Consider the following 18,885-nt stretch of genomic DNA (forward strand, 5'->3'; position numbering starts at 1 on the left):
CTTTTACCTCCTTTATCCATCTGGAAGTGACTAGCTACTTGGATCTTCAGCTGTGATTGTTCCTATGTTCCATCTATGCCCACAGTGGTCAGGTTAATAGATTCCTCCCAGGAGGAATGAGTCACCCTCCTCTAAAATTTTCACTTGCCTCCACTATAGCTCAACCATATTGCATGGGAGCCGTTTGTTTACACATCTATGTGTCATACTACATTGAGCTCTTTGGGTTCAAACACTGTCTTATGCTATCAGCCTCTAGCAGGGTGCCCCCTGTACTGTCTCCAGAGCTAAGATCAGGGATTCTAAAAAAGCTAAGTTCAAAAAGGCATGTTACAGCTGCATCAAAGAGACAAAGTGCATCTACCCCAATATGTACTTACAACATAATTGAAGGATGTATCGGCCAGCACTGCAAACTGACGAAATAATGTGTGCCTAGTGAACATCTCGTTCTTAAGGACATGAAAGCTGAAATAAAACATGCAATAGAATTGAAATGAGCAGAGATCATAGGAGAGAGCAAATTGGTACTATGTTCATGTGATGAGAATCTAGAATTTTCAATGTAAGAGCAAAGAAATGCAAGTAAAAAATTTTAAATATTACTATGAATTTATCACTCTTTTTGTTTTCTAAAATTATATATTTTCCAGCCCTGAAAAGAAAATAAGGAGGAATAGCCTTATTAATACTAGATATTAACATATATCACAAAATAATAGTATAGTAATATCCTGGAAAGGAAAAATAAATGGAATAGAATGGGAACTCTGAAACAGATTCAGGAATATACTAGAACACAGTATGTGAGCAAAGTGGCATCACAACCCACTCCAGAAAGAACTGGAATAAAGACCCAAATATGAGGGGTAAGTCAAGAAGGCTTGTCTAAAAAAGTGGGAGAATATCTTAGTGAAGATGGAGAAAGATTTTCTAAATACATCTAAGGAAAAAATATTGATGGATAAAGATTAAGAATCTCTGTACAATAAAGGACAACATACACAAAGTTCATAGACTGGGAAGAGGTATTTGTAACATCTAAAATTGACAAAGAATTAAAAATAAGAATACACAAACAAATTTCACAAGCTGACAAGAAAGCAAAAAGATGAAAGGAGTTCACAAAAGAGGAACATCCTTTAAAGGGGAAACATCAGATCAATAAAAGCTTTTGAAAGTCAGATACAACCAAATATTAGAACTCAATCCTTGTATCTCTCTATTTTTCTCCAACACTTATTCTTAGCTAATCTCATTTAATCCCATGACTTTAAATACCATCTATACTAATGCATCCCAAATGTATGCCCCCAGCCTCAACTTTCTTCTGAGTTCGAGACTCATATATAATTTGCCACTAGACATCTACCCTTAGGTTACTAAGAGGCATCTTGAATTTCACATATCAAAACCAATTTCCTGACAAAATGCGCTTGCTTGTTTGAAGCTGAAGGCAACTTCATCCTTCCTGTTGTAAAAAATCTTTGCAATCAAACTTGACTTCTTTCTTTCCCCCCTTACTGCCAATCTTTCAATACCTCCCACTTTCAAAACATATCCCACATTTAATCATTTCTCAACACCTCCACATCTCCCATCCCAGTCAAATCACCATCATGTTTTGCCTAAAAAAGGCTTATTGTTTTTGGAGCTCCTAACTTTTCTCCCTGCCTTTCCTTTGGTTTCCCTACAGCCTTATCAATACAGAAGTCAGAATTATTCTTTCAAGACATCAGATCATTTGGGTCTTTCCTTAGTTTAAGACTCTCCAGTGAGGTTTCAGGGTACCAATTCATTATTCTGAATATTGATAAATAAAGAGGATCAAGCATTTATCTTGCCTCATCTCATCTGAAACTGTATTTCAGGGTAACCAGTTGAGGGGAATGTTTTTCTTTGATAAAACTTAGCTAAGAAATGCAGAAGGAAAGATAAAATTGAAGTATTAACAATTTGCCATCCTAATGAAATCTTGACTCATGGTTTGTGATTATTAATGGGTGTTAAGATTATTTGGAGAAAGGTCAATTGGTAAACCTTGACATTCATGAATCAGGCTGATAACATGATTAAAATAACAAAGCCAGACACTAAAGTGCCCTATGATGGGATGCATAAGAATTACCTAGTAGTTTACATGAGGTTGTCTTGCCTAAAATATTGAATCTGAATCTAACCAACTCTCTAGATTTAAGATCAGTTTGTAGGAAATACAGACTGAAGAACATGCTAAAAGGCACCACAGACACATACACACATGTGTGTAAACAATTAGCCAAATCCAGAATGGGGGACATTCTACATAAGAAATGAACACATTTCTCTAGCAAATCAATGGATTGGAAAGAAAGGGGCTTATGTGGGATGATTATAGAAAAAAAAAAAAAAAAAAAGATTTAAAGGATGTAACACCCAAATGCAGTGATCTACCTATTCCGGATCCCGATTTAAACAAACAACTATAAAAGATTCCCTTGAGATAATCAAGAGATTTGAATATGACTTGGTTAATAAGCAATGCTAAAGGATTTACATTGCTAGGTTTATTAGGTGTGGTAGGTGGCTCAGAGGTTAAAGAGTCTGCCTGCAATGTGGGAGACCCGGGTTTGATTCCTGGGTTGGGGAGATCCTCTGGAGAAGGAAATGGCAACCCACTCCAGTATTCTTGCCTGGAGAATCCCACGGACAGAGGAGCCTGGCAGGCAATAGTCCACCGGGTAGCAAAGAGTCACAATAGAGACACAATTGAGCGGCTTCACTTTCACTTTTTCACTTTCACTAATGACCTAGTAGGCATGTAAAAGAGATTTTCTTATCAATTAAAAACAAGAGCTCCTGGGTTGGTGAACATGTGGAGATATGAGAGCAGCACTGCCCGGGGAGCATGACTTTTGAGAGCCCTCCCACAAACTCTGCCCTGTGCATCTCTTCCATTTGGCTGTTCCTGAGTTATATCCTTCTAAAATAACCCGGCAATGTGAAGTCCCAGAGTGGACTTCCCTCAAGGCCGAAATGTTGGAGCAGTTTATTCAGGGGACATGGGTTCGATCCTTGGTCCGGGAAGATTCCACACGCCATGGGGCAAGGAACCCTGTGTGCCACAGCTACGGAGGCCGTGTGCAGCAACTACTGAGGCCCGGGTGTCCAGAACCCATGGAGCAACAGGAGAAGCTCACAGCGCACCGCAGCTGAAGAGTGGCCCCTGCTTGCCTCAGCTAGAGAAAGCCGGGGCACAGCAACGAAGACCCAGCGCAGGGAAAAAAACAAAAATGAAAAACGAAGCTTCTAGTGATTTCCCATCTCGGAGCAAAACCTCAAATGTTCTTCTTCTCTGGGCTCTTCTACCACTCGCCCCTGCTCACGTCATTCCAGCCATCTGGTGTCCTCACCGTTTCTGAACACACGAGCCAACGCTCATCCCAGCACTTCTGCACGTGAGGCTTCTTCGGGGGGAGCGGGGGAGTCTCTTCTAAGCAACCAGACACCACGCCCTCCTCACTCATTCAGATCTCTATATCTGAAGATAACTATTATCATGAGCAAATGAGCAGGAAAATGTTTTAATAGGCCTATGGGGGAAGATAACTGTGTGGGTCCGATTAAACCAGTTATCAAGAGTGTCTGTCCATCCTGTTGATTATTTACATTTAAACACCGAGATCGGGAATAAAATAGAGTTTGGAATTTAGTTTTTATTTGAAGTGACTTTGACTACTCTTCTACTTTAGGTCAGTTATTTTGCATTTCTTATTAGAAGCACGTGATGGCATTTTATATTACTTAATACACACAGAAAAATGCTAGGCTCCCAATTTCCTTAAAAGATGATTAGTCACGTTTTTTACAAATAGAATTTGTATATACCACACTATACCTGTTCCTGAGAATTAAGAATTTCTTTTCCCAGTTCTTGCTGATATGTTCTGAATCCTTTTTAATCCTGTAATAAATTTATAGATGGTTATATATATACAGTATGTATTAGCTGCAAATGAACAATTATGAATTATTATTACCAGTACCTTTCTGACTTCTTTTTCTCTCTCTCTAACTTAGACTTTAACACTTGTATTTGCTCTTCCAAAACACGTTTCTCTTCTTCAATCTTTCAATAGAAAATATATCACAAAGTTAATGAAATGAATCCTGTTTGTATTGTTTTATCCATAAATCTGAAATGTTATTTCTATTAAAAGCATACCATCAAAAATAATTTGAGAACAATGAGTTACATTTACTTGCAAATCCCCATAAATTGGAAGAATGTAAGATCCCATGCCTCCATTTCCCATAAATGATTCACTTCAAAGCAGCCAGTGTGAGACAACATTAGGAAGCAACCAAAATTTTTCTTCATCACCCCTCCCCTACTAGGTATCGCTTTTTCTAAATCTCTTCATTAAAGCGGCAGCTGCCCCCAGTTACTATATTTCCTCTATCAAAACTATCCTCAGGAAAGGATCTGACCAACTCAATCACATTAGAGCTATATGTTATTTCCCAGTATTGTTTATATTTTACAAGGGGATGAAGTTTTGGCATAGGAATGAATCTATGACAGTGGAGTTACAGGCATGTCATGAAATAGGTTTCTTTGGATGCGGCAGGGAGATGCCCCAGAATCATACTTACAGAGGCAATCAGGCGCTCTGTCTCTTCATTAGATTGATTCTTGGTGTAGCTTTCAAAGTCATTGCTACTTTCTCAGAATAGTCAGCATCCATATAAATAATATTTAGGTTAATAATAATGGTCACATTAGTCATTACTATACCTTAGCCACTGATGGCTGCATCTTTTCCCCATGCATCACAGCAGGTACTACATGTGTAGCCTGGAGAGAAAAGAAACTAAGGTAAATATAACATTTCAAATCAAGGCATAAAGATGTGGTTTTTCTGTAGTTTAGAGAAAGGCAAATGAGAAAAATTATGCCAACACTAGTTCCATAGGGATCTTGACTGCCTCAATTAATTTACAAGATTCAGGATTTACATACTGCATTTGCAATTGGACAGTTACAACTGATTAAAACCAATGTTCCCACTATTGCTTTTTAAAAAATTTGTTTTAATGCATTACTCTGAAATTGTATATGGGTCATTGTACCACTATGTATATATTTTTAAATAAGCAGGCAGTTATCACCCAGTGAAGTCACAAGCTTTAAAAAAAAAAGTTTTTCCTCAACTATCTTTTGGATTACATCAAATGAATCCCAGTTATAGATATAAAAATGCTGTATTTCAAAATGCTTAAGTAAATCACTTGTACTTTTTTGTTTTTTAGACTGTAATGCATTAGTTGCTTATTTATTTAATAATAAATAAACTTTGTTTTTAAATTTATTTACTTATTTGGCTATGCTGCATCTTTGGATCTATTGCCTGTCTTGAGGGGGTCAGTTCAGCCAAGCAGGGTCTGAAGCCAGGTCTGCTGAATAAAGTGAAAGGAATCCAGCACTCCCCTGAGCAATGAGAAGAGCAATAAGAGGAGAGGATGGCCAGGCAGGACCCTAAGGCAAGAGGCGCTACTGTGTGGTGAAGGCACAAGGTGACTGCCCAGGGGTGATGCCCAATATTCAATGTAAAATGGTATCTGGGTAATGCAAACTGTCCCTGTCACTCACCTTCGGCAACCTTGTCCATCTAAAAGGTGTCCTGTGAGTGAATGGTTTTAGTAGCCATTGAAGAATTGGGTTGAGTTCAGAATCTGATTCAACAAAATGTGAACTGGGATGACACAGAGTGCCATGAAACTCAGGAACTGACTTGTCTCAGTAGGAGAAGGAGCCTAAACACAGCAATAACCATGAGAAGATGCCATGGGCATCTGTGGAAACCAGTGGACACCCTTTTGGCTCCCACAAAGCAAAGAATGTAGGCTTGAGCCTACTTTACTTACATTTGAAGGGACAGTGAGAATGCGGCTGACATTAGTTGCCACATATAAAAAGTGACAAAATTTGTAATTAATAGTCATAAAAGTTATAATTTTTTGAGTGTCTACTATGTGCCAGATATGTCACACATATTGCCATTTATCCTATATACTAACATTAATTTCATCATCCCTGTTACTTAAGATTTTTAATGATGGAGAAAGCATGCACATTTAAAAAATATAAACAGCAGATAGTATATATGAACATAAATTCTCACTTCTCAGAAGCCAAAGGTTTTGTTTTTAGTTTTTCTCATTGTTATAAATAAATAGTGGCCTTTATTGCTTTGGGCTCTTCACAAATAAAGATTAAGATTTAGAGCATTTATTTACTATATAGCACAGGGAACTATATTCACTATCTTGAAATAACCTGCAATGGAAGAATAATCTTAAAAAATACAGCTGAACCATTTTGCCATACACCTGAAACTAACACAATACTATAGTGTTATACTTTAATTTTATCAATTTTACTTTACAAATATTATTTTATTTTACAATTTTACTTTACAAATTTACTTTTAATCAATTATACTTTAATTTTAAAAAGTAAATAAAAATAAAACCAATGGGAAAAATTTTTAATTAAAAAAAATAATTTAGAGCATTCGAATTACCTTCTACCTTCTCTCTTTCCTCACATGCTCTATTTTTTATTTGCAAATGTTTAGCTCTTACTGTGGTTGCCTTTATTATGACTTCAATATATGAACCCTTCAATATCATGATCTATGAACCCTCTGCTGATAATTTCTGATTTTCTCCTGGCTGATAGGCGAATTCTCAGCAGGGACTTAATCCTGAACTTGACCCTAACCCTCTGCTCTTATCTTAGTTCACTAAACTCTAACTCCTATTCCATCAGTCCCCGCGTCCTGCAGAGTTTTCTGGTGGTCCTAGAACTACCCAAATTATTGTTCCCTTGGTTGTCTCCACCCTTCCTGGAGAAAACTACCACCTACCATCATCAGCATAGTGACTCAGTCTCCCCAAGGCCCCTGTGGCAGGAAAGGAACCAAAAACAAAACCGGAGGCATAGCAACACTAACTTAACAAAACAGTGAGTCTTCATTCTCATCAGCCTTCCTTGCCTTCCAATATGTGGGAATCACTCAGGTTATGGGAGGCGTGCACTTTGGGGGCTCCCTCCCCCTATCTGTTCTCAAAGAGCACAATCCACTTGAAATGCCTCCCTGACCAGGGCACAAGGAGTACACGCTGCATACACTGCCATTTGGCTAACAGGGGACCAAAGAAACCGGAGGAATAAGAGCCCCAGACTTTGGAGGGGCTGTATGCAAATGGACCTGCCTGCCAATGCAGGAGACACAGGTTGGATCTCTGGTTCGGGAAGATTCCACATGCCACAGGGCAACTAAGCCCCGTGCCACAACTACTGAGCCCATGAGCTTCAGAACCTGCGCTCACCAACAAAAGAAGTCACCATGTCACCAACAAGAGAAGTAACTGCAATAAGCAGCCCAAAACTATTGAGCAGCCCCCCCTTGCCACAACTAGCGAAAGCCCATGCACAGCAGCAAAGACCCAGTGTGGCCAAAAGTAAAAATCAGTGAATAAATACATTAATTAAATGAAATAAAAAGAATCCACAGAAAGTTAGGAAAACAAACTGGCAAAGCAAAATAAGTTTCCACTGAGAAGGACATTTATATTTATTTCACTCTATCTGAAGTCATATCAGTAGTTGAAAGTTTATTTTAAAAATTGATTCTGTGTTTAAATTCGTGTACAGTAAAAGTTAGTTCCAATTTTCAAGGCTCCCTTTTCCTGACTCTCACATAATGATCAACTCTGTAATAACTAGAGGTAAAACCCTACTAAAGCATATCTTATGTAAAGCAAATAATTATTCAGTCTCTCCCAAAGACAATACTCTTAGCATGACAAAGATAGCTTCTCTTTTCATCAAAAAAAAAAAAAAAATGTACTGCATGTAGGCTAGAGTGTTTGCTCTCCAGTTTGACTTGAACTTTCAACTCTGCTGTAGCACGTTATATTGAATCCTGACTCTGTCCACATTAAACTGTCATTTTGTTTTGCCAGCTGCTGGCATTCCACTTTCACTGGAATACATGTGCTGGTCTTTCTGTGGTTACTTCATTGACAGGTGCAAACACCGGACTGCTAAACAATAGATAGAGGTGAAAATGAGTGGTAATAGAAAGTAGATAACTTCCTAAGTAGGACAATGTACATTAAATTATTACAAGGAAAACCAAACACTGTGACTAGAAATAATTCATTATAAATATTTCTCATATTCTCTTGAATTTACTTCAGGGAGATTCTTTACCATCTGAATCACCAGGGCTCTTTATATATATATAAAACTAAAATCCATAAAATTAAGAAATAAGTTTTATTCATAACAGAAATCATGATTCTTAAATGTTTCCCATATTTAAGCATTTACAACAGGTTAAAAACCAACATTCAATAAATATAATCTAAATCTGGAATCAGTAGCCAAGGTTTCTATTAATAATAACAGAAGCACAATTATGTTTATTAGCTGTCATAAGATCAACCGTATTCCTTATCCTACCCCCTTTCTCCTTTTGTTCTCAATCAAAGAATCATTACATTCTTTAATTTCTCCCAATTTCCACAAACATCCCTCTTCTTAAACTTGGGCCATTCATTCTGGATTTAATACCTCCTTGAAATCTCTCCTTTAAACCATCAAATATATTACCATCAAAACAATGTTTCTAACTCAGGAAGAAAGATGATTTTCTGTCTCTAAAATTTCATTAATCTTGACTCTCATATTATCATTTTTTTCTAATTATCTTCTAAGCAAACTACTATTTTTGAACACTATTGTGCCAGTGTGTGGTGGGTAGTGCAGTGGGGGAGGAGGGGGATGGAATGGAGAAAAACACAAGGGTAGGAAGAGAGGAGGAAGAGCCCCTGAACAGAAACAAAATGGTAAGAGACCATTAGCAAATCGACAGAAATTGCTTAAGTAAACTGTTACTTCTGTGGAGCGAAATACCGTATGTAATTGATTACCTGTATATTATATATTCAGTGGCACTGAACAGCCGTGTGACTGGGGGGATCTCAGTTCCCCGATGAGGGATTGAACCTAGGTATCCGCAGTAAAAGCCAGAATCCTAGACAAAAATGTTGTGTATCTTAATCAGAATTCACTTGTATATTTTCAGCTAGAGAGACATATCACCAGAATTACTCCTTAGGTTGTTCAGGCTCACGTCTATCAGTTCTGGTGGTGTGAAGTCTAATATGGGTTCACCATAATGCTTTCAGCCACTGGATTAACTGGACTCCATGGCACTTCATGGCCCTGGTTACAATAACTCCTTGTTCTATTCTGGATAGAACAGAGCACTATCTCCCACTTAGAAATTTGTGAAGGAGATCTTCAGGCTATTTTCAAAATTTTCAAAAAGCCTAAAAATCAGTGTACCTTGATTCCTTAATAAGGTTGCATAGGCTAACAAAATGAAAGAGCTCTTTGGATTTGGCTGGCATAGAATCAACTCAGAGAGCTATCCTTAGTTGCCTAAGGCTGACTGGAAATGCAAGTTAGCAGTCATAGGTAACAGGTGAATAAGGGGAAACGAGTAGCTTTCCTTTAATTAGTTCATGTTTCTGAGGAACAGAGACCACACTGAGGCATTCCATGAAGAAAAGCCTATGAAAATACATTCCTAGAGAAAAGGAAATTGACGTATGCCATAATTTATAAAAACTAAACCCTTGGATTTGAGGAGAAACCTGGGACCTAGGACTGCAGAGGTCAGGGCTGAAGAAAGTGACAAGGTGGAAGAGTTGGATCCAAAGAGGATGGCCAACAGTCCAAAGCTGGCATCCGGGGTGGGGTGTAGCTACCTCAGGCTGATCCTGGGGAGTGTTGGTATTGAAGTTGTTCTGTGAGGTCTATCTGTGATTGAATTCACAGCAGAACTGGTGGATGCAATGATGGCAGTTAGATGAGTAACAGCATGTCAAACGGTCAGGGGGTGAGACCCAGGTCTGGGCAGTGTCAGGGCTCTGAGCAAGTGACCTGGTGTTCGTGACTGGCCCCGACCTCCGGGGAGAACTGAGGAGAAACCCGTAGCTAAAACCCAGGAAAGTGGAATAAAGCAACACGATGCAGTGAGGAGTCAGAAGACTGCCCTGGGAGCTCCTGAGTGACCTTTCCTGCTACTACCAGGTGATATTATTAATTAATATTAATAATTGTTAATATTATAAATACATGTCAGGACCTAGTGTCTGCCCCATGGTCCAGAGTGTCTACAGAAGAATAGAAATTGATACAAATCTCTTTTCCCCCTGGTTTCCATAGCAATATCTTAGGGCTTTAAATTAAATTACACTAAGATATCGTAAATTTTACAAGTAAAATGTTATCATTGTTCCCCAATGAAAATAAACAAGAAGCAAAGCGTAACACCCTTCAAGTGATTTTTTTAACAAAAAAAGTTTTTCATTTGTGCAAGAAACATCAGAGATTATTTTCACCAAAATATTTTCAGTTCCAAATATACTGTGAGTACTTATTTATCATCAAGCTACTTAGAATAATATAATACAAAAGTCAAAGCCATCTTTCGGCTGAATTTTGAATATGGTATTTCTTCAGTTTTTCCATTTTGGTCTCTGACAGCAGAATCTAAAGATGCATTCACTTTAGTGGCAAATAACAAATTTGATTTTAAAATAAAAACAAGTAATTGTAGTGTATGATTTCAGTTATTTCTACATTTTAAAGTTATTTCTATTTGGGCCTTCCCTGGTGGTCCAGTGGTCAGGACTCAGCACTTTCACCACCATGACCCCCAGGTTCAGTCCCTGGTGGGGGAATTAAGATCCTGCCAGCCTCTTGACATGGCCAAAAAAAAAAAAAAAGAGTTATTCCTATTAGGAAACAAAGATTCAGTATGATTAGGAAAAATTTTGTTGTGTCAACATAATCAATGGGCTTCCCAGGTGGTTCCAGTGGTAAAGAACCTGCCTGACAATGCAGGAGACATAAGAGATACTGTTTCGATCCCTGGGTTGGAAAGATTCTCTGGAGGAGGGCATGGCAACCCACTGCATTCTTTCCTGGAGAATCCCATGGACAGAGGAGTCTTGTGGGCTACAGTCTATAGGGCTGCAAAGAGTCAGACACGACTAAAGCGACTTAGCATGCAATCTATCAAAATACAGTAAATTCCCTCTGACAGCCTCTGAAGACTGTATACGTGTCCAGGACGGTCCCAGCTCTGTATTACTCCACCACCTTGCGGAGGGGTGGGGGTACAGATCAACAAGGAGCAAAATGCTGGCTTTTTCACATAGTTCTGCAGAACTATGAGCTTCCTGCTTTATCAAGCCAAGCCCAGAGGAAAAAAATGACGAAACAATGAACAGATTATATGATTTTCTTCTTTGATGGAGTTTATTTTCCACTTTATGTGCAATTCAATCCAGTAAAAGGAATGTATAGGAGAGGAATAGGGAAAGATCTTCCTTTCATCCACCTTACCTATAATACTCTATACCCATAATAATTCCACATCCCATAATAATAATAATTTTAAAAAGTTACTAGCTTGCAGAATGACTATGGTCATACTTATAAAACTATTGCAAAGTACTTCACCTTGCAGTTCTTGAATTGTTTAAATAATAGTGTTCCAGAGCTTTTATGAAAGTTTTTTTTATGCTGTCCAAATTGCTTTGTATCGAGTGAAGTTTACGGATGGGAACACGACTGACTGTCCCCTGTCCCACTTCCCACACGGGAAGGTCCTGGTGCTTTCTGCAGATCTAAGCACACGCCATATGTTCCATCAGCACAGACAGGTGACCCCGTGGAAGCTCAGAAGTCTTCCAGAGAAGCATTTACTGGGCGCAGCCTTAATTCACTAATTACCCTGGAGCAGGGCTGGGGGTGCGGAGAGGGGGAAGCTAGGAACCCAGTTTTAACCTTGTTCTGTGAAACCTCAGTATTTGAAATGTTTTACAGCTATCAAAAAATAAACTTTACACAAAAACGCTGTCCAAACACAAATTTCACGTTGTGAAATCTTTCATAAATGGAAATCAGACAGCAATGTTCCTATCACACTTTTCAGACTGGCTAAATACTCCGTTTATCACCGTGTGCGCCACTGGGTGAAGCATGTGTGCTGTTCCCACAGAATGACACAGATTTCAAAAAATAAGTATGATTAATTAGATAAGGTAAATGACTGATGTAAAATGTTCCTGCAGCAAACCCTCCTTTTGGTCATCTACACATGGTCAAGATGATAAAACCCTTGAGAGACAATTTTTAAGAAGTCCGACTACCTCGGTATTGACAAAATATTCAAGAGTTCTGAGAAACAGGAAAATGATAACCAGAGTACATATATGGAGAATTCATCTACAATGAAGAATATACCGCACGGGGAGGTGACGGAAGGGAACACTCACTATAATAGGATTATCATTAACAAAAGTGAATATGAAAGTAATAACAGTGTGCTAGAAAAATATATTTCACATTAAAATCAAGGCAATTCCTACGAAAATGTTAAGTCCAGTTTACGTCATCTCTCCCCTCCCCCGGTCCAATTTTTACTTACTGTTACACATTAACTTCTGAGTCTCTGCAGCTGACAAAATGTACTGTTAAGCTTCAGAACATCTAGATAACAATCATTACGGTCAGAAGGAAAGCCTGGGACACTTAAGAGAAAATCCTCATGACACTTTCTCAGATATCCTTTCTCCTCATCGTGGTGTTTTTTTTTTTTTTCTTCCCTTCATGATACATTTTCCCTGGGGGAAAACAGGCAGTATTTTTGCCCCTTGTAGCTGGGACTTTGGAAGCTCAGTTTTGATCTGTAAACAGGGGACACTGGAGTGTCTAGTCTGCAATGCTAGGATTGAGTTAGAGCCCTGGGCTTGCTGCAGGGACCAGGCTGCTCTGTCTGGGTTTCTGACCCTGCTCTGCGATTCTCCTACCATGATCTCAGAACCTCAGACCACAGACCCCTGGCACGCACCCCGATTTCATGGCAGCTCAGAGGTTTCTGGAACACGATGTCCCCGTGGCCACAGGCTCCCTAAGTCTCAGGCTTGAACTAGAGCCCTTCACCCAGTAAGGCTGGACCCCCCACCCAGGTTAGCAGGCAGCACTGCAAACTCAAGTCCAGCATTTGCTTTTTGCCTGTGTGTTTTTTTTTTCTTGTGTGTGTGGGCTTCCCCCTGTCCTGCCTCCCTCAACCCCCACTGCCCAAAATACTTCCCAGATCTGGATTCCAAAAAACCTTACTTCCGGAACCTAGTCACTGGTCAGGCATGCACCATATTCTCCAAGTGTCATTCTCCTCATTGGGAAGTTACATTGGTTTCCGGTTGTTGATACTTGCTAACTCTCTGCAGAGTGGAAGTGCTTATCGAGGAGAGTGTTTTTTTCTCAGCTCCTGGGTTTTCCTTCCAAGGGGAGTGACTCCCCACTAAGCATCACGCCTGGCCTCCCTCCACCTCTGCTCCACTGCGCTCGTTCCCCTCCGCTGGGTTCAAGCGGTGAGGCTCCTGCCTGGTGAGTGCTGGAGGGAGGTTGATGCCTTTTCCTGCCCTCTCTGGAGCCAGAATGACACAGTGAGCAAGATTCTCCTCTGTCCTCCTGCCCTGAGTGCTGGAGTGGTAGACTGTGCCCTCTGTGAGAGGAGGAGGAAGAATGTGGGGACACATAGCAACAAGAGGCTGGGAACCCAAAATGTGCTAGTGGACGGACTCTTTCCAGGAAAAGCTGTACCTTGCAAGTACGTGTCACCAATCAGCATCGAAGCTTCCAAGTGGTGTGGAAAAGGAGTTATGACCAGTTGCATGATTCACAGTGCCCACAGGATAGATTAATTGCTCAGAGAAATGCAACTATTCCCATAACTAGGGGAGTACTGTGGCAGTCCAGTGGTTAGGATTCTGCACTTTCGCTGCTGAGGACGTGGGCTCAATCCCTGGTCGGGGAACTAAGATCCTGCAAGCCTCTGATAGATACTGGGCAGTCATGAGTTAGAGATTTTACACCTTGAAAGTGCTTGGAAGGTGGCTTCTCTATCTTACTAATTTAACAGAGATCCACGAAGGCTTGGTGACTAAGCCAAATAAACCACCAAGCTAAGCACAGAGGCGGCATCCTCCCGGGTAAGGTAAGGGGCCTGATGAGGACACGCTGGTGTGGAAAGAGCAGCCAGAGCCTCCTGTCCAGATGCCCACAGAGGGGGCAAGGAGAATGGAGTGTTTGAGACACTGGCCTTGCTGCTGGACCAGAGGAGCAACGCTGAGGTTGCAGCAGGGCTCACAGCGCCCTCTGCAGGTGAGGGTGTCACGGGCTGCGAACCAGTCTCACCGTGGGTGGCTCCTCCTTTAAAGTCTTCTTTGGACTCTTGACCCTCTTGGTCTTAGTAGGCGATGAAAGGATGGAGGAAGAACGTGGCCTCAGAGAACTTGCTCCTGCACTCTTGGGCTGTGAGGGCCACTGAGATGAAAGGGCCTCTTTCCCCTTGGTGCTTCTGGGGCTCTGGCACAGAAGAAGAACCATTCTGTTATTAACCATAATGTTATTCTCATTATCTGTGTTTCAGATTCCCCTCCCTCTCTTTGGCTCCCTTGCCCTCCTCTCCTGAGCTGGAACCACAGGGTGGAAGTCTTCAGTCCCAAGGGGCCTAGATCTATTCTTGCTCCCAGTTCCACCATCCCTTATCCCCCAAGCCCCAACCCTGCCTGATTCAGTCTGTGGGTGGGGCCTGTTTTTCCATCCCTCCCACTGATGCTCAAGTACTGAGACAAACATACCAACAGATCATTGATTTCTGAAAGTCCCTGGGAAGGTGGGATCTTTGTGGGGTGGGATGAGGTGGCAGCTCGAGCAGTGTTTCATGCTCCTAAGAAGGCAGCGGGGGCAGGGCTGGCAGGTAGAAGCCACGGGACAGGAGCCGGCAGGGCCAGGGCACTGAGCCTGGGGTGGGGACACCAGTGATACCTTCTGCTCTCACTCTGCCCTCACGGCTCTAACCCCCAGGTCCTCGTCTCCCACTCACATGCCTTGCCTCACTTTTAAGCATTTTCTCCTTCAAACTCAGATGCGAGAAAGTGAAAAGCCTCTGGATGGTGTGTATAGGTTCTTCAACTCAGATGCCCAAATATGAGATGAACAGAATAAAAGAAAAAAAAAATAAAGAACTTAAACACCAACCTTGGCAACTATGGCATCATACTTTCTTCTCATTTCAAGGTCCTCTTTCTGCTTATTAACCTGTGAAATTAAAGACCCGTGTCATTTGTTATCATTTGCAAAGATGAAAAAAGAGAATATGTGGTAAACCTTCCTTAAGCAATGAAAGAGGAGCATTTTAAACCATTTCGCTGCCCAAACTATTATGGGAATGTAAGTCACAATATTGAATATAAATAAATTAGAAGAGAAAATAAATTCACTCCCTGAAGAAAAAGTACTTTGTAATAGAGCTTATAGGAAAACATGCAATTGTTTGCTTATGTGTTTTTATTAACATTATTGTGTACCAGGCACTGCACTGTGTTGCTATTCAGCCACACTGCATTAGGCTCTTAGAATAACTAATGCAGACAGAGGAGGCTTGCTGGCTACAGACCAGGGGATTGTCAAAGAGTCAGACACAAATGAAGTGACTTAGCATACACACAAACCTTGTCTTCAAGCATTTAGGTTCTAGCAGAAAATGAGTTTCTAAAATGCTTCAATTAAAAAAAAATTATATATACCAAAAATGTATGCAGTGCAAATATACATTAGAAGTAAAATTAATATGACCATCTGACTTGAGAAAGAGAAAAACAGCCATAGTGTTAAAGCTCCCTGTGTAATTGTCATGATCCTATAACCACCTCCAAACCAGGAAACCACTATTCTGAATTTTGTGCTTAGAATTCCCTTTTATTTTCTTGATTAATTTTTTGTCAGGTTTATAGACTTACCACTTCATCCCATTGGTATCCTTAAGCAACATACAAATTTAGTCCTGCTTACTTTTAAACTTTTTTTTAAAAAATCATAATTTATGTGTTCTCCCTTAATGTGTTCACTTCATAGCTTCTGAGATTAACCCTTGTTGATACTAGAAGCAGTTCATTCATATTCGCTGCTGTATACTATGCAAGAGAACAAGTACAGCATAATGTATTTATCCATTCCCTGTCAATGAACATTTGGGAAATCCCAGGTTTCTTCTTTTATATACAATATGGCTTTAAATATTCTGGAACCTGTTCCCCCAGGCACATGTGCTAGGATCTCCTTGGTGATGTTATATGCCTAGGAACAGAACTTTGGGGCATTATTAAGAGAAAGATAAGCTTCAGCAGATATCCCAAATTTGTTTTCCAAAGTTTCCATAACAACATACATATTCCCCAGCAGTTTATGAGAATTCTTTACTCTACATACTTAACAGCATTTGGTAGTTATATTATTCCTGAAACCAAGCACATTTTCAGTCAATGTTCATTGGTCACTGGGTTTCTTCTTTGGTGAAGGGCCTGTTAAAAACTTCAGCCCGGATTTCTATCGGGTGGTCTTTTCCTCATTGACCTGAAGGAGTTATTCACATATTCTTGAAAACAGCTTTGTGAATACATAAATGGTGTGCATATTTTTGCAAATTTGTGGCTAGATCTTTAAAATTTCTTTGAGGCATCTTCTGATGAAAAGGGGCCCTTAATTTTCATGGGGTTGAATTTTTTTAATTAATCAATTTATTTGGCTGCACCAGGTCTTAATAGGGGCACGTGAGATCTTTAGTTGTGGCGTGTGGGGTCTAGTTCCCTGACTAGGGATTAAACTCAGGTCCCTGCATTGGAAGTGTGGAGTCCTAGCCACTGGACCACCAGGGAAGTCCCTGAAACTTTTAATTTTCCATTTACACCTTGTTTATTTTGTGTCTTATTTAGGCAATAATTTATACTTTGAGCTTACACAATTTTCCTCTAAAATTAAAAGAAAATCTCCCTTTATATTTGAATCCTTAATTCATACAAAATGGATATGCATGTTATGAGGTAGGGAGCCAATTTCATTTGAGGCAATTGTTTAATGAATTGTCAAGCATCTTTAGTGAAAATTCAACCCTATTTGCACCGATCTGTGGTACTGACAGATACTGAGTATTTACGTATGTCTGGTTCTGCTACTGGGTTCTCAATTTCCTCCCAAAGCTCTGTCCATGTCCCAGGACCATGATGTCTTAATTACCTTAAATTTATATTAATAACTCACAGAAGCCTCTCCCTACTCCATCATGTCATTCTTTCACCTTGTTTCTTAGCTATTCTTGACCCTTGTTCTTCCATATTAATTTCATTTTTAAAAACTTTATTTATTATTTATTTTTGGCTATGCTAGGTCTTCATTGCTGCTTGAGGGCTTTCTCTAGTTGCAGCAAGCAGGAGCTGGCTGCAGTGCGTGGGTTTCTCTTGTGGTGGCTTCTCTTGTTGCAGAGTTTGGGCTCTAGGTGCGCAGGCTTCAGCAGTTGAAGCTCCTGGGCTCTAGAGTTGTGCTGCGTGGGCTTAGTTGCTACATGAGTATATACAAATCAATTTGTACATACAAATCAATTCAGAGATAAGAGTTAAACAACATGGATCTTCTGAACCATGAACATGGTATGTTTCTCCATCTATTTAAGTCTTTAACTTCAGTATTTCATATGGTTTTGTACATAATTAATCAAATTTATCCATAACGATTTCATATTTTTATGCTATTGTAAATCAAGTTTTTAAAAGTTTCAGTTTTTGATTGTTCATTGCTAGTATATAGAAACACATTATTTTGATCTTTGCATTCTTGCTAAATTCACATTCACGAATTTCTAATTTTAGTAGGTTTTTGTAGATTCCTTAGGACTTCCTATATAAATTAGCATGGTTATCTGGGAATAAAAACAGCTGTACTTTTTTCTTTCTAATCTGTATGCCATTTATTTCTTTTTCTTGAGTATTGTACTAGCCAGGACCTAAATAACAATGTCTAATGGAAGTTATAAGAACAGAGTCTTGTCTCATTTCTCACCTTAGACTTAAAACATTGCCTTTCACTATGAAATATACTAACAGTTATGTTTCATAGGTATTCGTGATCAACTTTAGAAGGTTTCCTTCTATTCCCAGTTTGCTGAGAGCTTTTATCATAAAAGTATATTGGACTTTCTCAAATGCTTCATACATATATATATATTTGTCCTCTGGCTCCAACATTTTCCATTTTTACCATATGCAAAATACATTCATCCTCATTCAAGGCCTCAAAAAATCTCATCCTCTGACAGCATCTGCTTGAGGTCAAGATCTCATTACATAAATTAGGTTTAAGTGCAGATGAAGCTCCTTGAGTAAGTTTGTCTTGATCGGAAGACCCAGGAATTAAAGAGACAAGTTGTCTGACCCCACAGTCAACATACCATGGTGGGACATAAGATAACCACTAAAGATCCTCCGCTTGGGTCAATGACTCATCTATTTCCATTGGAAATGTGTGATGGCTCCGAGGCAGAGAAAATCAGACATGTGTTTTATAAGAGTAAATGATTGGGTTACCAAAATATGCCTTTTCTAGTTAAATGGCCAAACACTGGCATGTTACACGTAACAGACAGATTTGAAGCATGTCTCAGAGGGAACTTGGGCAACAAGGAACCCACTATGAGATCAAGGCCACTGCAGAAATAAGTCAGAGCTGTGCCCTGGCATCATAATTCCTTTCTATCTGAAGTCTGGATTGTTTCCTAGAAATAAGGCACACTGAGATGAAACAGATGGAAAATTAGCTAAGGGTAAGAGTTCAGTTATGGTAGTTTTCTGATAAGGACCTTCTTTTTGTTAGCTTCAGGATAAATGAAAGCTCAATCTACAAAATCTACATATAAA

The 18,885-nt window shown here is 39.7% G+C and overlaps 1 protein-coding gene across 1 annotated transcript in view; it reads right to left on the reverse strand.

Annotated features, from left to right (window-relative positions):
* C10H10orf67 (chromosome 10 C10orf67 homolog) overlaps positions 1-18,885 on the reverse strand; it is a 157,283-nt gene that overhangs the window by 20,790 nt on the left and 117,608 nt on the right. The window contains exons 11-16 of the mRNA XM_043480550.1: positions 15,179-15,238; positions 14,333-14,503; positions 4,778-4,837; positions 4,026-4,108; positions 3,878-3,943; positions 381-468 (exon numbers count right to left, since the gene is read on the reverse strand). Coding sequence (XP_043336485.1) covers positions 381-468; positions 3,878-3,943; positions 4,026-4,108; positions 4,778-4,837; positions 14,333-14,503; positions 15,179-15,238 — 528 coding nt within the window. The remainder of the gene's footprint in view (positions 1-380; positions 469-3,877; positions 3,944-4,025; positions 4,109-4,777; positions 4,838-14,332; positions 14,504-15,178; positions 15,239-18,885) is intronic.

Source organism: Cervus canadensis, chromosome 10 (genome assembly GCF_019320065.1).
Source record: "Cervus canadensis isolate Bull #8, Minnesota chromosome 10, ASM1932006v1, whole genome shotgun sequence".
Classification (NCBI taxonomy): Eukaryota; Metazoa; Chordata; class Mammalia; order Artiodactyla; family Cervidae; genus Cervus; species Cervus canadensis.